We start from the raw sequence: 24186 nt of genomic DNA on the forward strand, positions 1-24186 counted from the left end.
CCGACAGAACCGGAGCCCGACGTGTCCTGGAGGACAGTTGTGGTTTTGCTGCCTTGCGTCGCACCAGGTCGTACTTGGGGCGCCTTCGAGGCTTTGGCACCGGCCAGGCTCGTAGAGGCGGCCGTAGATTTTTTCGGCGCCGGCGGGTCATCGAGTCGAGGTGAAGAGATCACCGTCGAAGTCTTCGATACCTGAGGCTTAGGTGTCGTCGAGGGAGCGATGTGAGACACAGCAGGCGGTACGGCCCTTGGTGTCGTCGGTGCCGGTAGCCGAGCAGGTTTGTCGGTGCCGATGGCTTTTTTCCGTTTGTCGACTCCAACGTCGCCCGCTTCAAGTTCGGCACCGAAGTCCCTCTTGGTGCGGTCGGTGCCGACGCGGTGCGCTGGCGTCGAAGGCCTCGATCCGACCAGCGCTACTTTCAGTTTCGGTTTCGGTGGAACCTGAGCAGCTTTCGGTTTCGGTTTTGTGGTAGGGAAACCAGCCGGTTTATGTAGTAATGGCTGCCGCTGAACGTCCGAGGCCGGGCCCGAGGGCGGGGCCGAAGAACTGCGGGATGGGTCTCGGGTAAGGCCCGAAGGCGATCCCTCGACCGGAGCCATAGGCTGTGGCACTGGTGTTTGAACGGTTTGAACAGGTAGGCCTTGTTCATCATTGGAGCTACTTTCTTCGGCCCCGAAGGCCTCCTCGTCGTCTCCTACCTCGGTGTCGTCTTCACCTCTGTGGAAGAGTGACTCGTCTTCCTCGTCCGATCCGGGTTCGTGTTCGGAAACGGGACTGGAGGGCAAGACTTCCAATTCCTCGACGTCTTCGGCCTCGCCGAAGATGTCTGTTGGGGCCGGTGCCGCGTGCTGCGCCTCAAGTCTCGCCGCTCGTCGATTCCGCAGAGTCTTCTTGGAGCGGAACCGGGCACAGGCCATGCATGTTGATTCGTCGTGGTCCGGCGAAAGGCATTTGTTGCACACCGGATGGACGTCGATGTGTGGGTACTTCGCATTGCATACCGGACACCTTTTGAATGGCGTCCTGGATTCCATCGTCGAAGTAGTCGATGGACAGGTAAATGCGAAAGAAGTCGGTGCTGAAAGTTAGTAAACTAACAAATTCTATCGAACCCGATCGATAAACAGTACCGACGCGAACTAAAGGCCTTTTGGCCTCGAAAAAATATTTTCCTAACTTGAGCTAAGATAGCACATCCGAACCCAATGGCGGAAAAAAACAATCTGAGGATGGAGAGGATGCCCATGCGCACTGTAGTCCAGGGGAGGAGTCACCTATCCAAGGATACTTCGAAGACTCTTCCAGGACAACAACGTGCAAACATCCGGACCCAACACTAGGCGGCGATCTATGCACAGATATGAATTCAGCAGCCCACATGCCTCGAACACCACTGTTTTTCTTTTTTCAACTCTGTTACTGACAGCTGGGAAGATGGTGATCTTAGCACAGTAAACCTATTGAACAAGTTACTTACCTTCGGTAACGCTTTTTTTAGTGGATACGGTATCTGCCTGTGGATTCCTCACCTTGTGAATATCCCCTGCGCCAGCAACATTCAGAAACTTTTGTAGCAGTCCACACCGATGAGGTCGAAGACGACATCAGAGAGACACGGCTTCGCTCGCGACTCCGCTTACATCACCGGCTCCATAAGAAGACCTTGTCGGTGTGATGACGTCAGTTTCGCCCTTTTTTCCGTGCCTTTCGAGGCACACGGACGGACTGACAGCAATATATACACAGTACATAATATACAATTCGACACACACAGTGTGGAGAATAAAAAGGAAGGCAAAAGAAACAACACAATGCCTTTGACAGTAACAAATACATTTTGAAACATCATCATTAGAATTGTAGGTATACAAGGGTGGACAACGGGGAGGTGGGTGGGTCAGTGAGGAATCCACTGGCAGATACTGTATCCACCAGAAAAAGCGTTACCGAAGGTAAGTAACTTGTTCTTCTAATGGATACATAGTGGATTCGTCACCTTATGAAAAGATTCCCACAGCAGTCCCACTCCCGGAGGAGGGTGTCCACCCTTCTATACCAGAAAGTCCTGAAGGACGGAAGAAGCAAAATGTCCGTCCCTCCTCACCTCGGAATCCAAGCAGTAATGCTTTGCGAAAGTGTGAAGGGAGGTCCAAGTTGCCGCCCTACAAATGTCCTCCACAGGAACACCTCTAGACAAAGCAGAAGTGGAAGACTTCGCTCTAGTAGAATGAGCCCTTAAACCCTCTGGGGGTTCCTTTCCAGCCAAAGAGTAGCATATCTTGATGCACAAGACAATCCATCTGGAAAGGGTGCGCTTGTGCACCGCTCTGCTTTTCCTGCAGCCAACAAAGCCCACGAAGAGCTGGTCGTCAACTCGAAAGTCTTTTGTCCTGTCAAGGTAAAAGCTCACCGCCCTCTTAGGGTCCAGACGGTGAAGCCGCTCCTCTTCCTTGGAAGGGTGAGGGGGAGGATAGAAGGTAGGGAGGGTAATGGACTGCCCCAGATGGAAGGGAGTTACCACTTTAGGCAGAAAAGCAGCCCTGGTCCTGAGTACCATACTTTCAGCATGAATGGTCAAGAACGGGGGTTTTGAACTCCGAGCTTGAAGCTCACTTACCCTCCTTGCCGAGGTGATCGCAATGAGAAAAACCGTCTTGAAAGACAACAGTCTCAAGGGACACTTGTGTAAGGGCTCGAAGGGAGAACCCATCAGATAAGTTAAGACAAGATTAAAGTTCCATTGAGGCACAATAAAAGGAGTAGGAGGAAACTTGTTTGTAAGGCCCTTTAGAAAACGTAAAACAATAGGCGATTTGAACAATGATGGTTGATCCGGCAAACAAAGGAATGCCGACAAGGCTGAAAGATATCCCTTTACAGTGGCTACAGCAAAACCTTGCTGAGCAAGAGAAAGGGCAAACTGAAGAATGTCAGATATACGAGCCCTCAAAAGGATCAATTGACTTCTCCCCACACCAGAGCACACATTTAGACCACCTATAGGAATAGATAGATTTGGTGGAATGACGTCTGGCAGACAAAATTACATCTACCACATCTGGCGGGAGAGAAAAAGAATTCAGGTTGCCCCATTCAATCTCCAGGCATGAAGGTGTAAGCTCTGGAGGTGGGGGTGTAGAACCTGCCCCTCCGACTGCGAGAGGAGGTCTGCCCTCAGAGGGAGATGGAGCGGAGGGCACGAGGAGAGGTGGAGAAGATCTGTATACCACACCCTTCTTGGCCAATCCGGGGCGATCAATATGACTTGGGCCCGGTCTTGGCGCTTCTTCCTCAGAACCAGAGGAATCAAGGGTATGGGAGGAAACGCGTAAAGGAGATGAGAGTCCCATCTCAACTGAAACGCGTCCCCCAAAGCTCCCTGCATTGGATACTGGAGACTGCAGATTGACGGGCAGGGAGCGTTTTCGTGAGTGGCAAACAGGTCCACCGAGGAGTTCCCCACATCCGAAAGACGTGACGAACCACCTCCAGATGAAGCCTCCACTCGTGGCCGGCGGAGAACTACCGACTGAGACTGTCTGCACGTACGTTCAGAACCCCGGCCAGATGATTTGCCATCAGACAAATCTGATGATCCTGAGCCCAGGACCAGAGACGCAGAGCCTCTCTGCAGAGACAAAGAGACCCCACTCCTCCCTGCTTGTTGACATGCCACATCGCGGTAGTGTGGTCCGTCAGGACTTGAAACCGACGGACCGTGAAGGGAAGGGAGAAGGTCTTGAGTTCCAAACGTATCGCCTGCAATTCCGGAAGGTTGATGTGAAGCAACCTTTCCTCTGGAGACCAAAGACCCTTGATCTCCAGATCCCCCAGATGAGCACCCAACCCTAAAGTGGATACATCCGTTATCACTGTGGCCACCGATGGAGGTAGATGAAATGGCTTTCCTTGAGACAGATTGCCCTCCACGCTCCACCAAGACAGATCCGCTGCAGCTTCTCCCGAGATCCTCACAGACTCCCTAAGATCTCCTTTGTGCTGATACCACTGCCTGCGGAGGCACCACTGGAGTGCCCTCATGTGTCAGCGTGCATGGTTGACCAACAGAATGCAGGAAGCAAACAGACCGAGGAGGCGAAGGACCTTCAGGACTGGAACGACCGCTCCACTGTAAAACAAAGGAATAATTTCCTGTATGTCGAGAATCCTTTGTGGAGGTGGGAACGCCCGACACACAGTAGTGTCCAGTACCGCCCCTATGAACAGGTTGCGCTGAGAGGGCACCAGGTGAGATTTGGGTACGTTTATCGAAAAATCCAATTTGTACAACAGCTGAATTGTAACCTGCAGATGATGAAGCACCTTCCCTGGCGACTCCGCTTTGATCAGCCAGTCGTCCAGACAGGGAAAAACTGAGATCCCCGACCTTCTGAGATGGGCTGCCACCACTGCCATCACCTTGGTGAAGACTCTATGTGCAGTAGTAAGACCAAACGGAAGGACCGTAAACTGATAATGTAGTGACCCTACCGTAAACCAGAGATGCTTCCTCTGCGACTTCGGGATGGGGATGTGGAAATACGCATACTGCAAGTCGATCGACACCAACCAGTCCTCCTGATTCAACGCCTGAAGAACCTGCGCAAGGGTGAGCATCTTGAACTTCTCTTGCTTCAGATAAAGATTCAAGAGCCAGAGGTCCAATATCGGATGCAATCTGCCGTCCTTTTTCGGAATCAGGAAATACCGGGAGTAGCATCCCTAACCCCTCTCCGGCTCTGGAACCACCTCTATCGCACCTTTTCTTACTAACGTCAGGACTTCCTCCTGCAGGAGAAGACTGTGGTCCTCCGAGCAAGTACCTTGATAAGGGGGGTAATTTGGAGGAATTCCCGAAACGGAAGGGCGTACCCATTTTCTACAAGATCTAGAACCCAAAGGTCTGTAGTAACCGATTCCCAATCTTGTAGAAAATGGGTAAGCCGGCCCCCCACCGGACCAACATGATCCAGAATGGTGGATCTAGGGCTGCTTTGCGGTGGTGGGAGGGGCTGAGGAGGAGGAAGAGGAGGAGAGCTGCCGACCTCGAGAGCGACCCCCGAGTCTTCCTCTGTAGCTCTTATACAGAGTGCCTTGTTGCTGCTGCTGCTAGGGCTGTCTGTAAGAACGAAAGGTTGACCTTCCGAAGCCCCTGTACCTCTTGAACGAACCCCTTGACTGAGATTGAAGGCCCAAAGATTTAGCCGTGGCCTTACTCTCTTTAAATCTTTCAAGCGCAGCATCCGCTTTCTTGCCAAAGTGTCCGGAGCCATCAAAAGGCAAGTCCAATAGCGTTGACTGAACATCAGGGGAGAATTCAGAAGATTTAAGCCACGCACTCCTCCTGGTGGCAACAGAAGACCCCATGACTCTTGCAAACGAGTCAGCTGTGTCCAAGCCACATTGGATCACCTGACGTGCCGCCGCTTGGGTATCCGAAAGGACCTCATTAAAACTTATCCTATCCTCTTCAGACAGCTTAGGGGCCAGCTGCTTTGCTGAGTCCATAAGTGCATGGATATACCGGCCCAAAAGGCAGGTGGCATTTGTCGACTTGAGGGCCATGCTCCGTACATAGCATTAAGATAATGCGTAGGGTCCTGACCTGGTCCTGGAAACGCAGGATATTGTTCAGGCATCACCGGACTCGGGCCAACTGGCGCCGACGGTGGAATCAGCGGAGCCGAAGGCTCTCCCAGAGCTGGAAGCTCCTCAATCGGAACCGGAGCCGGAGATGGAGACGGTCCCGGTGAAGCCACAGGTGACGACAGGCCAATAGGTGAATCCGGAACGGGCGAAGGAGACACAAAGTCCTTACGGCGTCGGGGGGGGGGCGATGTCGATCTCGGAGCCACATCCCTATCCGAGTGACGTCGAGATGAATGCCTCCTCTTCTTCTTGTGCTTCCTAGATTTAGAAGCATGCCCCGAAGTCGACTTCGACGCCAACCTCGACCTCTACTTCCTCCGGCCTCTTTTTTCTTTCTTCATCTTGGCAATAAAGAGCTTTGCTTCCCTTTCCTTAAGAGCCTTGGAGGTCATCTTGCGGCAGCAAGAGCATCCATCCACATCATGGTCCGATGACAGGCACCACACGCACTCGTCATGCGGATCCGTTAGCGACATGTGTTTCCCACATTCTCGACAAGGTTTGAATCCAGACTTCTTCGTCGACATTTCCGCTGAAGAAGACACAGAGAAACCAGCAGAAAACAAAGTAACAAGTATAGCTAGAGAGAGAGATTCCCGAAATCCGTGGACGTCGACGGTGCGGAAAAAAGGGAACGGACGTTATCACGCCGACAAGGTCTTCTTATGGAGCCGGTGACGTCGCGAGCGGAGCCGTGTCTCTGTGACGTCGTCTTCGACCTCATCGGCGTGGACTGCTACAAAAGTTTCCGAATGTTGCTGGCGCAGGGGATATTCACAAGGTGAGAAGCCACTGGCAGATGTATCCATCAGAAGATTATGCCAGTTTAAAAAAAAAAAAGCACTTCCTTTCACAGAACATTCATCCCCCATTTTTCTTTTGTTTTAAATTGCTACATTTTGTGTTTTTTTGGTTTCCCTCTAGCGGAAGCCACAAGCCTAAGTACCTTTAGAAACCCAAACATGTGCGGGAAAAGGGACATAAAAATGGCCTGGATACTTTTGGAGCAAAAAACAAATATGAATACTTAAGGGCAAACTGCCCTAAACATAAAAAAGGCTCCTTGTGGAGGGGGAGCCCCAGGAGTTAAGGGATTGAGTCAATCCGGCTGTTGGCACAGGTTATTTTATTGTCTGAACAAGTCAAAACATGAAGGTCAACGGTACTGGTCTGTCAGATACGCAGCAAAATGAAATACTAGTAAAGTATACTAAAAACCTGTGGGTGCTTACAATGATGTTTTAGTAGTAATGAAAGCACGATTGAGAATGGTTCGTAGGTGTGAACGACAAAGGCAAAGTGACCAATGTAGAGAGCATTAAGTGGTTTCAACAGTCTACACATGCATGTTGATTCACAGTGGTTACTGTAATCCCTCTGTCCACTGACGGTGATGCAGGGATGTGAAGTTGATCCTGCCAGGAATTAGGCAGTTCACCACAGTAGAACAGAAACCAGATCCTATCCAGCAGCATGTAATGTGAGCTGTCGAATTTGAAAAGCCTGTACTGTAGATAGTCTCAACCAAACCAATGACATCATCATCTCCATTATCCTATATGATTATTTTGCATTTCTTAAAGTCTTGAGGCTGCACAGCCGGCAAGGTCACACACTACTTTGACAAGCATCAGCATCTAGCAATTCTACAAACTGAAGTCTGGCCTCTGCTTCTTTCTCTGTAACAACCACTTTTGCCGAAGTCTTCAGCAATTCTATTACATGCATCAACCACGACCATTCAAAGTGTACTATACTTGTTCACTAGAACACATTCTTTGAGGCGTCCAATTTCACCTCTACTAAAACTGAACTTTAAATATGGTCGGACCTACCCCTAAAGGCAAACATGTTTTAAACCATTTTCATGAATTATTAGATATTGGATGTTTCTAAACGATACAAAAGTATAACACGCTGACAGAGTGGAAGCAATCAACAAACAAATAACACTTATTACTGGGTGCACTCCACATGCATGTGCTGTTTTCAACCAGAGATAAGGTCAGGCAGGCAAAACAACACAAACACACACACAAGAAACCTCTAACACCTATGTGCAAAAAATTAATCTTCATCGTTGTCCTGGGTTCTTTCATTTTTTTATGTAGTAAACCTAAATAATTCCTCCCTTGCTTAACCCACAATTCTGCATGGAATATCAGCAAATATGCCAAAGGAAAATAACCAAGAGATTAAATCTATTAAACTTTCAATTAGACACCTTTATTTCCTTTACGGAATACTATTATCTTATTGTAAATTCTGGAAACACCTTCAACTGAATTACCCTTTCATAGTTCTTCTCCCCTCTTTGTTTGGAGAGAACAACAAAATATAAACAGAGACAACTGGGTACATTCCAGGTCACCACTGACTTTATTAAAACAAACATCCCTTATCAGACAATCCATTCAACTTCTAGAGAAGTCTACACACTCTTGGGATTATAGAGTTGAAAACCTGTGGTGGTCTTTCCCCTATTCCTTCAGGAGTTGAATGTGGTAGTAGAAGTTTCAGATAGTTTTAAACTCCAATCATCTACCCTCTATCATAAAATCTTCAGAGACCTGGTAGACCAGATACGTTTCTATCTACAATGTCACCTAATTGCCAGAGGTGTGATGATGGAGCATACAATCTACTTCATTTCCATCTGGGAATCTCCCCTCAATTACACTACGTATGCACCTTCTACTGAGTAGTATTAGGATATGTTGGATCTCTGTAACTGGAATTATTTCTATCTCTCAAAATTAATTTTGTGATACTATGCTCCAAAAGGATATCTTGGAGACATTACTAAAGAACGGCTATTATACAGTTTTATGGGAAGCCTGTATCAGCTTTTGAACGTAGAGACATGTTGGCATGATACACAGAAAACTATTGTGGAATGAGTAAGCTTTACATGGGTTTGTATGTAGTGGGCAGTGAACTCCCTTTCTCTGCTTTTCTATAATTAAGTCAAACTAGAGTATAGTTTTAAAACAAGGTTTTGTTCTGGATTCCCATGATAAAGTTATTTGCAAAACAATGTACAACTGGTGATTTCTAGTTCCTAAATATTGCATGGTAAAATTAATTTTCTTAGCAAATTATGAAGACATCTTAGAATACAGAACATCAGCAAATGTGTCATAATATAAATAGATATGCTTTTGTATGTAATTACCTCATCGTCAGAGTAGTTATATGCAGATGACACCGCTCCCCACATCCTGCTTGCTGCATTGGCTGCTTGCTTCATGCCAGATTTTAGAACATCGATTTTGGGCCCTGACAACAGTTGATCCACCTTGAGACCCGACAAAGATTTCACTACTGTTCCCAATGAGCCATTTTGTGTAGAACGAATGAGTGCAGTCATAGATGAAGACCGCTCTGCTTGGTTGCGTAACATGACGTGCTGCTTTGGAAGCCCAACAAAAGTTTTTGACCTTGAAACTGTATAACCCTTTGGGTTTTCAGTTTTCTTTTCTTGGGCTGGGGCAGAATCTAAAGGCAAGCTTGATCGCCTATCTTGAGTAGACGTTTGTGCTTCTGTTTCTCTGGTTCCTTCCTTGCACTCTTGTTTGTGGAGCTCCATGCTGCAAGACTTGTTTCCCAAGGGGCTTTTCAAATTCATGTAGCATTCAATTTCATCAGCCAAGTTTCGTGCTACCACAGGTGACACTGTTGTTTCTTCTGGTGTGGGAGGACTGCTTAGTACAATTTCAGATGCAAGTAATGATAACGGATCTAAACCTTTTTCAACACCTTCCCTTTCTACAGGTTTTGCAGCACCATAGAAACTGTTCCTTTTATTTGAATCCTCATTGAGGTTTGTTCTAACATCTTTTAGATGAATTTCTCCATCCAGTTCCACTTCTGCATCTTTTGCTTTGGTCATTTTGACCTGGTTTTGGTCCTTTTCTGCTACAACGTTTTCAGGGGCCTCCTCTGGCTCCTCCAACACAGGTGATGTTCTATGCTCAGGTTCGCAGGCAAGTTCGCTTGCAAGAGCCCTGCTGTTACATGATACAGAGCACAACTGCTCATCTCCTACATCAAAGCTTGGGGGTTTAGTAACATTGAAAGGAGGGGTCTTTGAAACAGACAAGGCTGCTGTTAGTATTTTCACATCTGCCCCCATCATCATTGCTACTTCGTTAGAAGCCAGGTCCAAGCTTCCTTTTTTTAGCATGCCAGCTCTGCTTTCAGCACTAAAGCTACAGCTTCGCTCAGCAAAGACCTTTTGTCTTTTTTGGCCTCTTTCACTTTTCTTAGAACTGGCATCACCAGCAAACACAGAATCCTCAATTATTTCCTGGGTAGAGAATACACCACTTCCACTCCCTAAAAAGAAAAAACTATGTTGTTACACAGTTATGTTCTCCCTCCTCCCATCATGCATTATATTTTGTATATTCAGCAGTACAAGGTTACATAGTTTTTACTACCAAACTATGATTACATTTTCATGCACTAAAACATCAAGCATAAAAGTAGATGGTACTAATGTACGTAACCAGAATCATGCATTACTGACCTATTAGGGTGGTTCTCCGACATACTGTATTTAGTCAGATGGTTAAAAAAATGTTTTTTTTGTTTTAAAACAAACATTATTTTTTTTCTTCTTTTCATTTGTTATCAAACGTACAAGTTACTTACCTTCGGTAACTATGTATCTGGTAGAGACTATTCTAGACGCAGATTCCTTAACATAGAATTAGCCCAAGGCGTGAGACTGGATCCGGAAATGGTGCCGATGTACGGGATGGAGAAAAGTGCCGCTTCGAGAGATGAAGATGATGATGAAGAAACTCGAAGATACGAGGATTTTCCGTCGAGGCTGGAACCGGACGTCGTCCGTGGACGTGACGTCAGCGAGGTCACATAAGTCCCACCCCGGCGCGCGGACGTCAGTTTTCTTCAGAGAACTTTTCCGCGCCACAACGCGGAGCCATCACAAACAAAACTGTGAGAGTATGGGATAAGTGCGCGAAAAAAATCTGTGAAACAGAAAGGGAAGAAGCGAATGGTGAGGAACAGCACCATTAGGGACGGTGCCAAGCACTGTGTTACTGAAAGTCATGGAAGGGAAAGAGCAGAGGACCGCTCTGAGAAGCAACCCTGCAAAGCGAAGGAGATATCCTCCCTGGAGGCAGAAACACACGTGAAAAATGTCGTAGCAGACAAAGTCTGCAACCACAATCTATAACAGTGAAGGGCAACAAGTCCGGAACGGATGAGGAACGACAAATTACCCCAAGACAACACCATCAAGGAGTGTTGTATTCCCTGTAAAGAGCTATGGGCTGAGGCACAGGCAAGAGACCCCAATCCAGAGGACTGCAGAGGAGTCAGAAACCCCAATCAATGAAAATAAGGAATATTATGAGGAGGCCCCACACTGGAATAACCAGGGTGTAGGGATACAGAAGTACACATGAACCTACCGTTCAATTACCAGAAAGGAAGAAGTGGAACAAATAAACAAAACAAAGCATCCTGCCAGGGAGGAAGTGAAAGAGGGCACCCGCAGAAGACAAAGCCACCCAGAGGGAGGCGAGTGCAGAAGACCAAGCTGAAAGGTCCTCGCAGAACGGGGAGGAAGGGCGGGCTGTGAAGGAATCTGCTGCTAGAATCGTCTCTACCAGATACATCGTTACCGAAGGTAAGTAACTTGTAAATCTGATAGAGACTACTAGCCGCAGATTCCTTAACGCAGAATAGATACCCTAGCCATGCCCAGAGGGAAGGAGGGTGTGCAAGAGAACCTCACCAGCGTGGAAGGACACAAGGCCCCAACAGGAGATGTGTCATGGGGACAGGAAGGACTGCCCAGCCCCCACCAAGCAGAAGGAAGCAAGAACAAGAAGAAGGGAAGGCCAGGATACCACAAGCCTACCCGAGGGGCAAAGGGTTCCTACCAGAAAACCCGGAGGGACAGACGGCACCAAGAGAGTACCAAAGGAAGAAAAGAACCACCCGCAAAATCCAAGGAGAAAAGGTGAAACGGAGGCAGAGCCCGCCTCAGGAGAACACACACAGCGAAGGGGACAGCTGAACGGGCATCAGCCCAGAGGTAGGGGACAAGACAGGAACGGCCCCACAGCCGATAAGCGCATACGTGAGAAGGAAGACACAGTCGCACGAAGCTCCAGCAAAGCAAGGGACAGGAGCACACAGGTACACACCGGGGCCCACGGGGGTGGACCATAACAACCATGTGTGCACAGCAGGCAGCTGGTAAATACTATGAAATAGTGTGCCCAGAACAAGCCGAGCGCAAGCCCAAGACAGAGGCAAGGGAACCCCAGAAAAAGCCCCAGAGAAGGACAGTCCCAGTGGCACAACCCAGCCCACGAAGGGAAGTGGGACCGGCCAGGAGATAAAGAGGAGAAGAACCCCCCAAAAAGCAGCCTTGGGGGGGGGGGGGGGGGGGGGTGGGAGGAGGTTGTGGCTCGGGGGGCCGAAGCGACCCCCGGGAAGCGTGAAATATGTAGTATAGACCTAAAGCCGCCAACCAGAACACAGGAGAACACCAGGAATATCCGAGCCCCCCTGGAACACAAGGCAGAGGACCAGGCCGAAACATCGGATAATAAGGTGGAAACACCAAGATACGACGCCGTAGACGGAATGACAAAAGTCGGTCTGGCGATCCAGAGGCTGAAGAGGGAAGGCAAAACGCACAGAAGCAGATATCCCGCAGGAACAAAGGGTAAAATGTACGACAGGAAAGCCCTGCAGAAGAAGGATAGAAACATCATCGAATACTGAGCAGGACAGAACCTGGAGCAGCGCAAAATGCAGTAAGGCGGAAGAAAAAGGACCGCACCAAGCAGTATACAGTGACGCCAGGAAACGCGAGGAACCCGAGAAGGTATTCCCACCCGCCCAGCTTAGGACAGAGCTATACAATAGCCTACAAGTACTCCACCTAGGGTATGACACATCCCAAAACAAAACAGGGGAACACATCTTAGGGAAACCCGCAGCAGAGGTCAAGAGCATAAAAGACCTGTGGGAATCACCACAGGCGGCTTACCAATCAGCCAAAAAATACACAGATGGTCCAACCTGAGGACCTATACGGTTTCACTAAGCCAAAAATCACTCACCACAACAGCTGAACGGCTGTACCAGCAGCCAAAAGTACAGAGGGGCTAACTTAAGGACCCTGAAGGCATTCCAAACCGCACACAGACGGGCCAACCGAAACACTTGGCCCAAGAGAAAGGTGGGATAAACGCCTCCCATATGACACCTGAGGACCGACAAGCCGAAGCTTACGGAGGGGAGGAGGACGGAGCCCGCAAGAAGTCGTTGAATAGCGGAGTGCGCGTGGGTGTTAAATAAAAGAATCCCATCAAAAGGCAGGTCAACAAGACGCTCCTGAATATTCTCCGGAAAGACCCTATCCCGCAACCAAGCATGGCGGCGGAGGGCCACAGAACTCGCCATAGCGCAGACAAGGGAATCAGAGACATCCAAGGCCGAACGGAGAATAAATGCAGCTAACTCCCGACCATCCCGCACATGGTGCTGCAGATCAGCGCGGGCACCTTCGTGGGAGGTGCGAGACAGAAGGGACTCCGCGGAATCCCACAGGTCGGAGGTAGCCCTGGCCAACACACAAAGTGCGTTGAGCACGCGTAGAGCAGCACTAGCGGAAGCGAAAATGTTACGCCCCCAGGCCTCCCGTGACAGAGGGCGTTAAACCGAAGGCAAGGAAGGAAAAGCAGTCTGCAGGACAGGGCCCTGGGCAGATGGGTGGGAAAAACAGCAGACTGGATCGTGCGGGGCAGGATGGTGGCGGAGGAGGAGCGGCTGAGGCACTGGATCCCCTGTAGCAGGATGCCCCCAGGCCCCCAGAATAGAGTTGTGGAGCGAAGCTTCAAATGGAAGAAGCGGCTCCCCTCCACCAGAGCCCTGTTGGAGAACCTCCAACAAGTGGTCCGTTGGGAGTGGAGCGACCGGGTTGCCCAATTGCAAAATGCTAGTGGCCGTGGAGATGGCCCGGACAAAGGCTACACTCCCCTCTGTAGGGCGTCGTGGGGGGAGAGCAACTCTTCCATGGGCGAAGGCTGCAAACTAAGCCGCCCGTCCCCGTGTCCTGCTGGAGGAAGAAATGGCCAGCCTCTGTAGGATGGAAGACCCATGGATGAGTGAGGGGCCTGAGGGGTCTCCGGAGAAGGTGGAGAAGCCTGCGGGGCAATCAACTGCAAAGGTGCGGAAGAGCAGGTCCTGGGGCTGTGGACGTGGAGACTGCGTAGAACCTGCACTGGAAGCCGCCGGGGAAAAGGCACCGATGCGGCGTCCAGTCTCCGGTGAAGAGGAGACAAGGAGATGACAAACCTCCGTAGAGGAAGTGACATCCGGAGAAGAGTCGACGATCCAACGTCGGGACGGCGCCGGGGAGTCAGCCACGGGCACCGGTGTGTCCTCGATCTGCGCCGAAGTGTCCACCAGGGGTGCCGAGTCGAACACCACCACGTGCCTCATCAGAGAAGGGGGCGGGGTCGGAGCCGAAGCGGCCAATGAACAGTGCCGAAAAGGCGCCGGCTCGACCTCCGACGAGGCAATCGCCTGCGCAGAGGACCGAGAGGGACTCGGGGAGGCGCCCCGGGTCCCTACCTCCACCCGCAGCGCTGCCAGGGCCGGGGAGGAAAGCTATCATCACGGGAAAGGCGTCGGCTCGGCCTCTGGTAAGACAGCCGCCTGCCCAGAGGACCGAGGGGGACTCCGGGACGAGCCGCAAGTCCCGGCGATCTCCTGCGACACCACAGGGAACCCCGCAGGGTTTTGCGGCGAGGCAGGGACGTCGTGGGTCAAAGGGGGGAAACTCTTAGGGCTGCACCTCGACGACACCACCCCTCCAAAACCTGAAGCCGAACTCATCGAGTCCGCAGAAGGCCCCGCGCATGGCGAGGGATCCGCGGACGTCTCAGGAAGAGGAGGGGGCCCAAAGAAGCCTGCAGACCCGTAGTGTAGGCCATCATTTCGGCCCTTGTCACCCCAATGCCAGGAAACGGCAGATAGGGTGGCGACGGGCAAGGGCGCACGTCCCGAGAGGAACCAGGCGCCCTTTGCAGAATGAGGACAGGGCCTCGGTGGCAAGCTGCAGGACTTGCCGGCGGGCGAGCGATGCTAGTGGGGCCTCGGTGAAGGACGATGCCGCAGCCGGAATCGGCGGTTTCTGGAACCTTCCGAGGTAGGGGACGGACGCTGTGACGAGACCGATCTGGACAAGCGGGCCAAAGCATTTTCATCCGGTGCTCCCGCCGGAACTTCGGCTTGAGATAATGACAAGCGGCGCAGTCCATAGAATCATAGTGCTGGCCCAAACACCACATACAAATAGGGTGAGGGTCCGTCGCCGACATCTGACACGCAAAAGAAGCACACGTCTTAAAACCCGAAGGCATTGCACACTGTTCCCAACGCAAAGGCATTAAAAGAGGCCTGAAAACAGGTCAAGGGAACTCACTCCAGATCCACGTTGCACGTGGAAAAGAAGGAAACTGACGTCAGCGCGCCTGAGTGGGACTTATGCGACCTCGCTGATGTCAGGGCGGGGTCACGTGGTGCCGCCCCTGGCGCGCAGAGATGCTGTGGCAAAAAGTTTTCCGGATCCAGTCTCACGCCTGGGAATATTTCTACGTTAAGGAATCTGTGGCTAGAAGTCTCTATAAGATAGACAATCACTTTATTCATTCCTTCTATACAACGTTATAATTCTTTGGTTTAAAAAGCCTGCATCTAATATGTTACATAGTCATCATCGTGATTATCCTGAGAGATCATATTCAACAATTATTTCTATGCAGTGTATTCTCACACTCCAAGGTACAGGTCGCTGCTTATCTGAATACTTATAACACATCAACACCCAAGAACACCACGCTCCTCCACTCTAATCCCCCCCGATGGTTTAAACATTTTATTTTTTAATTTTTAAGAATGTATCTTGTGGAACAACAAAGCAAATGTGATAGTATGTGCTACTTCGTTTTGCCTCAGTTTTCTTTTTTTAGTGATTGTGACATAAGCCAGAACCTTTAGCCACTGCCTCAATTTAGTTTTTGAAATCACTGAAGACTAGCTATAGAGAGCAGTGTCAGTCAAATGCAAATGTACAAGATCCCTGTGCTGGAGAACTATTATTTCCTTCTAGTAGTATGTGAAATTTTATAAGCGAAAAAAACCTTTTGGATCTGCATATCGTCATGGTAAATCACAGCATGAAAAAGAATACTGATGAAGGTAAGCTGACTGTGCATTAAACCAACATTAAACTCTACAGCTGGAAGAAAACATATAGGTGATGTAGATAGGTGCATACCAAGGTAGTTAATAAACATTTTTGGGTTCTGTTTGTGCCTGCCAAATCAGGATAGCAATAGCAAAAGAACAATTAGCAGCATGGCAGGAGGGCTGCCAGGTACATGATATGTAAAGTAAGTGATCCAGTGGCAGAGCTAGAAAAGGTGGCCACAGCTAGAGAACCATAGTCCCCTGAAGCTTAGGGATGCAGGGCTATGGGAGATCTTTCTTTTTGATCTGTATGGCCTGATCCTAAGATTTCCACCCAAAGACTTGTGAGATTGATACCTTGGAGACTGAAAGATTTCAGGGCTGCAATTTTAAAGTTAGGGTGTATAAACTTGCAATGGGACAACCCAAAAGAGAGGCCATATTGAAGTCAAGCTCACACTCTAATCCTGACTAACAAATTGCTGTAAAAACAAGTATGGGCAAAACCAATCTGCCTTTCTTTGCCAACGTTTGATTGCTGCCAGTATTGGGCTAGCCAATGTTTGTAAAACTGTTCCACAATCATTGACAAAGCAGGTTCCGGTCATGCTAGAATACTAAACAAGTTACTTACCTTTGGTAACGTTTTTTTCTGGTAGAGACTATCTAATCTGATTCCTCACCTTAGAATATTCCCCAGGAGTCAGTCTGGATTCAGAAAACTCTTCAACAGTACCTCTGAGTGCTGGTAGGTGACGTCGTTCTGATCCACTCTTGTGTCCTCTGTGTTGGAAGTGACGCAGTGCCCATATAAGCATCACTTCGGTACATGGACATCAGTTTCTTTCTTTTGGGTAAAGAGTCCAGTTATATGAGCAAGGAGGATGGGTGAGGAATCTGCGGGTTAGATAGGATCTCTACCACAAAGGGCATTACCAAAAGTACGCAACTTCTTTTCCTGATAAGAGACTTCTAGCCACAGATTCTTCACTTTAGAAAAGATAGCTCAGCAGTAACTCTCTAGAGTTGGGTCTGCAAACTAGCTTGAACCCAAAAGTCCTGGAGAACTGAATGTGCGGAATGCCAATACGGGCGGACCTGGCTGTCTAACCAGTTATGCTTAATAAATGTGCGGCGGGATGCCCATGTGGCAGATTGGCAAATATCCAAGACAGGTACTGCATGCGCTACCACAGTAGTTGAAGCCTTGGCCCTGGTGGAGCGAGTCCTCAAGCCCTCAGTGGATTCTTTCTTCGCCAATGCATGGCAGATTTGTTTGCAGAGTACAATCAATTTTGCGATTATCAATTTCTGCACAGTCTTTCGCTCCGGTGAACCTAATGAAGAGCTGATGTCCGCCCAGTGATCTTTGGTGCGATCAATGTAGAAGAAGAGAACTCTCTTAGGGTCCAGGTGATGCAAGTTCTCCTTCTCCTTGGAAGGATGAGGCAGAGCACAGAAAGTAGGCAGAGTGATGATCTCCCCTATATGGAAGGGAGTGACTACCCTTTAAAGGAAAGAGGCATGTGTCAGTTTGTCTTGGAAGAAGTGTAGAGGGCAGACTGACAGAGCCTAAATCTCACTGACCCTCCTGACCGAGGTAATGACCACCACGAAAACTGTTTTAATGGTCAAGAGCCGCAGAGAGCAGCTAAGCATAGGCTTAAAGAAGAAGCCAATCAGGTAGGTGAGAACTAAATTAGGTTCACTTTGGGCATAACAAAAGGAGCAGACGGAAACCGGTGTTGCAGGCCTTTCAAGAAACAAGCCACAACTGGTGACAAACAGGGATGGTTGACCCGGAAGCTGCAGAAAAGCTGAAATAGCTGATAAGTAACCTTTAGTAATGCCCAGGGCAAGGCCTTGCTAGGGTAAAAAAGAACAAACAAACAACAAAACCTCTGAAAGAGGTGCAGAAAGGAGATCCACCTGGTGTGATGAACACCAAGCCACAAACGTATGCCAATGGCAGGCAAAGACAGTCTTAATGAAAGTACGCTTGGCTGCCAAGACAACATCACAGACTTCAGGAGGGAGGTCAAACACTCAAATGTCGTCGCTCAATCTCCATGCACAAAGGTGGAGAGAGCAGGTTCAGATGCTGAACCCTACCATGTTGCTGCAACAATAGGTCCTCCCAAGGGGCAGCCTGACCGGAGGCGCGATGCTCATGTTCAGAAGTTCTAGATACCTTACTCTCAGTGCCAAATCAGTGCCACTAGGATGACTTCAGCCAGGTCGGAACCTGGAAAAGGAGTGGTATTCGCGGCAAGGCGTATAGAAGTCATGAGTGCCACTTACGGTGGAATGTGGCTCCGTGCAAATCGCCTTGGAAACTCCAGTGCAGACATTGCACGTTCTCGAACAAATCAAGCTAAGACACACTACACTCTCGGAAAAGAACTTTCACCACCTCCAGATGTAGACACTATTGATGCTCCGCTAGGCATCGATGGATGGGTGCATCCTCCCTGGCACTCAAGGAGCCTGCCAGGTGCAGCACGGCCAGGAAGCAGTCCTGGCACTCCAGCCAAGTTCAGAGGTGCAGAGACCCCTAGCACAGGGTCCACAACCATATCCTGCCCTGTTTGCTGCAATATCACATGGCGGTATTGTTGTCCATGAACACCTAAACCCAGTACTTAAATTGTCAAAGAATAAGTGCTGGTGCCCAAAGCTTTGTTCAGAAGTCCGTGACTGGCACCGGCACACTGAATACCAAGGCTGCATAGTATGCAATCAACCTCATGCCTCTTTAACCGTCTTCCAGACACCCCCTCTGCTGTTGCACATGATAGGGTTTATACTGTTGATGCCCAAAGATGCCCCTTCCATGCCTGCGGTGGGTCAAAAGGACTGCTGTTGCGGCTGAGTCAATAGGGTAGGGCCAAGAAACCTGGCAGTGACCCTGGTCTGAGAAAAGCTTTTGAGCACCACATCGGACCTTGTCGCCAAGACGGGAGCCATTAAAGGGCTTGTCAATCAGTGATGACTGGAAATCCCAGATAACAGTAACTAAATGGGACGATGCAGCACCACTGCAGAGGCCATTGCTCTACCCAGGGAGTCCATGGTGTCCTGTCCACACTAGATGGCGAACTTCGCTGCATTCCTATGGTCCACCAAAGCTTGGATAAGGATGGCACAACCTTCCTCTGGAAGCAGCTCTGCAACTAAATCCCATAACACATCGGCCGAAGAGGCATGTGGTGTTTTACAACCGCAGGAGAAACCTGTTGGAAAAAAAACGATGCGCTTCCTGGATGTGTCCAGTCACTTGGATTCCCCATCTAAATTTGTGGCAAGGAATACGCTTCGGTTTACCTCTGCTGTGGAGACCTAAATTTAGGAAATTTAGGAAGCTGGTTTTTTATGTAGTGCACCAAAATGAGGTACACTATGTAGAAAGTCCTGATGACACTTATTGGCTTACAGGGCTTAAATGAATAATCCCAAATGCTCTCTTTGTAGTAGTGTGGGCGAGCAGTTTATGCTTATCAGAGGGTACTGTAAAGCATATGTTGTACACACAAATGAGAGACACACTCAAGAAAAAACTCAAGACCAATTTAGAAAAATAACACAGATTTTCATATCATTTTTGACACCAAGATAATCGGAATTAGATAAAACTGTAGCGGTCAGATTTGAGGCATGAGCCTCAAATGTGATAATGTTATTCTATGGGAGAAACATTCACTGCATAGGTGCAGTTACAAACTATTCACAGGGTTACTCTTCAGGACTTAAGGTGCTTAGGGGCCAAGGTCGAAAGACCACCAGCAGTTTCGATTTACCTACACTGGTGTGTCCACCTGCAGAAGTGCAGGCCACAATGGTAGCCTCAAATGCTACCCATTTAAGTCAATGGAGAAACCTGTAACAAGAAAACAGCTGCAAGGGGGGACTTGGGGACAAGTCCGGCAGAACCTAAACGGGGGCTTTGCTCTTAAGGGTCTCTGGAGCAAGGAGTTTTGTCCGGTGGATCGCTAGCGTTGGAGTCTTTCAATTCTTGGTGTTGACCTAGTGATGGGGCAAACAAGGCAACAGGGCCACTCTCGGTGCTGGCCTTGGTGATGCAGACGTCCCTCTTCAGTAGGTCGGCCTTGGCAGGGTTGGTGTCCGAACTGGACGCCTAACGAGCCTTGGCTGTTACAAGGGCTCCAGTTCCCAGGGTATTGGTGCTGGAGGGTGCCTGGAGGGTCTCGCAACTCGAGACTCACTGGGGAGATGGGACTGACCTGTGGAAGCCACAAAGTCCTTCTCCAGGTAAGTTACCCATTCCACTTCAAGGGAGATGCTGACAGATTGGAGAAGTGCTGGCAGCAATCCAAGGCTTTAGGAGGATGAACAGCTGCAGGACGAGTCGGATCTTAGCAATTGTCGGGGCAGCAGCAGGCAGGCGGGGTTTGGCGCCAAATCCGGGGCTGGTCCACAGTTACAGCATTTTCAGCTCTTCTTGGTCCTTCTTCTGTTCCCTGTAGACGAATCTGAGTTCCTGGTGTCTGGGACCCACCTAAATACTGAATTTAGGGGTGTTAAGAGAAGTGTAAGTTAGTAGCCAATGGGCACTCTATCCAGGGGTGACTACACCCCGTATATGACCACTTCATGGGGAGAGTGGGCATAAACCTGGACCAGAGTTCCTAGTTCCTCTAAAAGCAAGATCGTGGAACCCACCTTTCGTTGTTCACTTCAGGTAGCCCACCTTAAGGGGGTGACAAGCCTGACGGTGAACACGCCTTCTGACTAGCTAACTTTCCCACCAATCCTGGTGCCAAAAGGGGCTTAGGGCTGGAAGCGGGGTCGCTATCAAAGGCGGTAGAGGCTTTGAAGCCTCTGGCCTTGATATGCTAATACACTAATCATCCGGTTTCTAGACTCTGAGTATACAGACTCTCACCTACAGGGGGTCAGAAACTTGCCTGTGGGGGCATTCTGGACGATACCAGTCAGCGAGCACACTAAGAGACTAGTATGATTCAGGGCTCACCTCTAAGGTACCCTATGGGTGCATCACAGGGCAAAACCAACACTGGCCACAGTATGGATTTGTCAAGTCGAGGTGTTTAATACCAAACACCATAATTTTCAGTGAAGCCATCATACAGCAGGGTAACTCGTAATGATCAGTGCCCAGTACATATGCTTAAGATGGCTTTCTGATCACTTGCTATGTTGTGTCAATAGACCCAGACATCACAGGGGCATATCTGCAGATATGGCCTCACATATAATGTAATACATCATGCCTTAGGGTTCTAAGGCCTGCTGTAGGGGTGACATATATAGTATATGCAGTGTGCATGCCACACAGGGAGAGTGCCATGTCTCGTTTTCAAAATGGTCTGCACCATTCCACTCATCCTGCAATGGCAGGCTTCATGCAGCTTGTGTGGGTCCCCTTAGGTGGCACATGCAGCCCACAGGTACCCTCTTTAGTACCCATGCCCTGGGTACCAAAGGTACCATTGACTAGGGACTAAAAGGAGTGCTAAAGTCCTTGCCAACGGGTTACAATTCAGCATTTGGTTTCAGGGGAAAGAACACGGGTACTGAAGCTTGGTTGGCAGGCTTCAATTCACTGTCAGAGTGGAAAACCAGCATCTAGCAGTTCAAATGGGGGCAAGAAGTGGGGGCAAATCTGCAAAAAGTAGTCCAGCTTCCTACACTGAACCACTAGGATCTCAGGGTAGGTAAGCTGGGAGAGGAAGATAGTCTCCCAGGGCGGAATGGATTTGCAATCAATCATTCGGTGCACAGGGGACCCTGTGCCAGGTTTCACTCAGGCCCCCCAAGAGCATGCCAGTGAGGGCTTTATTAAAGTTGAACATGGGCTTAGTCGAGCATACCCCCAGGTTGAAGCACCTCTGTTAAGACCATGATCTTGACCTCAACTACTGGCAGCTGGGGATCGAGGACCTCTGCCGCCTTGTGCATAATGGTGATGAAAGATTCGCCTTCCTCCAAAACCTGGCGTGGAGAGGAAGTCCTGGCAGAGTCTGGGGAGGTATCTGGGCCACTAGTGTTACTCAGCTCCCTGACCAGTTGTCTTCATCAGGGTTTTATGACTCTTCTTCATCTCCCCCTTCAGCGAGGTAGGGTGTCAACTAGAGGAAGGTCCAGCAGGTGGTAAGGTCAGGACAGCGCTGGCATTAACATCGAGCAGTGACAGGCTGGGGATGACCATCAGCTCGCTTTTGGGGAAGGCATTGAGTAGGACACAGCCGGAGAGGACAGAGGCATCCGTGGTGGCGGCGGTCTGGATCTAAGGGCAGATCCGGAGGGCCTGGATTGTCTTGAGGGCAAAACCGCCGACGGTAACCAGCAGACACCTCTCAGTTGCATAGGGCTTAAAGGCTCTCTAGAGGGGGGTCAGTGGCCCAAAGATGGCATACATGGTGTTCAAAATGTATTTATGTAGGGGGGGGGGGGGCATCGCTCTAGTTCTGGGGAATTCAGGGTAGTGCAGAGCAGGCCTGAAAGCAGGATATCAAGAAGGTGAAGCAGAAAACAGCTTCAACAACTTCTTGTACTTTTTAGACTTGTTTTACTTTGACTAGGAGGTCATTGAGCAGGAAAACGATCGTCTGCAGAACAGCTCTGTCAACAGACCAGAGACCAGTCTCAGGAACGAGACAGGGAGTTGCGCGGAGTCCCCTTCTGCTGCACCACTAGGCGCTTCAACGACCGCTCGTAAATCGCCTTTGCGTGCATTGACATGCACTCAACGCAGGCCTTGGGGTCATGTCTCGACCTCAGGCACAAGGGACAAACTAGGTGGGGAACAGACAGACATCTGCCTGTGGCAATCCCCACAAGGTTTGAACCCAGAAGGTTTGACAGGGGACATGATGTCCTAGCACACTGGAAGCAAAGCTTAACATTTTTTGACAAAAAGTAAAACAATGTTGGACAAAAAGTGACTAATAGCTCTCTGGATCAGTGCGTTTGGCCTGGAAGCACAGGAACTGATGTCAGCATGTCGGTTCGCAGTTACATGGGCACCACAAAATCACTTTTGAGACGGAGTTGAATTATTCTACTTACCTGCACACTAAAGTATTGCTCTAGTCAGATGTCTGGGGAATATTCTAATGTGAGAATATGCAATTAAAAGTCTATCAGCAATTCTATACATTCAAGATGGTCTAATTGCAAAATAGAGGGTATTTTGGAAGTACAGAAAGGGTAACCCTTTGCACAACAGGAAAGTCTGAAACTACTGTCAGAAGAAGCAAAGGTCTAACTCTTAACACCAGCTGGTTAGCCAAAAAAGGTAGCAAGTAGATGTGCTCAGACAGGCGTCGGCTTGCTGACTCTTCAAGCAGGAGTAACAGTAACCAAAATCGTGATCTTTAGCACAAGGAGCTGTAAAGGATAACAATGCAAAACTCAAAAGTAGCATCCATCACAAATGTAAAAAACAAATTAATGTCCCATTAGAGAGAGACAAACACGGGGCGGAAATACATTTGGAGACTATGGGGGCAAGTAAACTCCCCTGCAAGACTCTGGAGCACTGCCTGCGTCTTTTTTCAGCTTGACCCTCTTGTTTCCCATGAGTGAGCTTAACAATGATGCAAGCCTATGAATTCCCTAGAGCTGTGCTATGAGGTCCCGGACGGCCCCCAAAGTGTATTCATCTTGGATAGTGGGTGCTGGACTTTACCTGGGCTAAGAGAGTGAGCCTGTACATTTTGCGGTCCTTTTCCTCCTGCCCCAAAAACTAGAGTTCTTGTGGTTTAAGGACATAAATACTTTAGTTGGTGTAGCAGTCGCAGTGCCTCTTCCAGAAAACTGTTTACTGCCTCACTTTTCCTGTCATAATCTGGAACTCTGAAGATTTTGGTCTGCTATCTCGGGTCACTAAACAATCCTCCTCTACAAAGTCAGCTCAAACTGGCTCAGGCAAGAGGCCAGGGTGCCATGGCCCTAACTTGCACTCATCACATAGAGCCCAGGCCCTTCCAGGATTGGAGGGTGCCACCAAAATTTGAACTGCGCAGACTCTGTAACTGGTCAGGACTGACCACAAGTACTGGGTCTCTTGATCAGTACTCGATTCCACAATCTCTTGTCATCTGAGGAAGAGTTGCACCCAAGTGTAACGGATGAGGATTATGATCCAATTATAGAACCTTGTTGGCTTCTAATTTCCTTCAAGACTAGGACTAAGCTGGACAAAAATCCTGAACAGCCTGCTGCTGTCGCTGAACAACGGAGAGAGGTGGGGCTGTCTGTGAAGAAGACACTGGACTGCATTGTTTCGTAAAAGAGGTCACCTGC

At 49.2% G+C, this 24186-nt stretch overlaps 1 protein-coding gene across 2 annotated transcripts in view; it reads right to left on the reverse strand.

The window, feature by feature from the left end:
- The window catches only part of DENND4C (DENN domain containing 4C), a 1124311-nt gene that overhangs the window by 263175 nt on the left and 836950 nt on the right, over positions 1 to 24186 (reverse strand). For both annotated transcript variants that reach the window (XM_085634595.1, XM_085634603.1), the window contains one exon: positions 8825 to 9987. In XM_085634595.1, the coding sequence (XP_085490721.1) occupies positions 8825 to 9987 (1163 nt within the window). The remainder of the gene's footprint in view (positions 1 to 8824; positions 9988 to 24186) is intronic.

Source organism: Triturus cristatus, chromosome 2_1 (assembly GCF_964204655.1).
Source record: "Triturus cristatus chromosome 2_1, aTriCri1.1, whole genome shotgun sequence".
NCBI classification, from domain to species: Eukaryota; Metazoa; Chordata; class Amphibia; order Caudata; family Salamandridae; genus Triturus; species Triturus cristatus.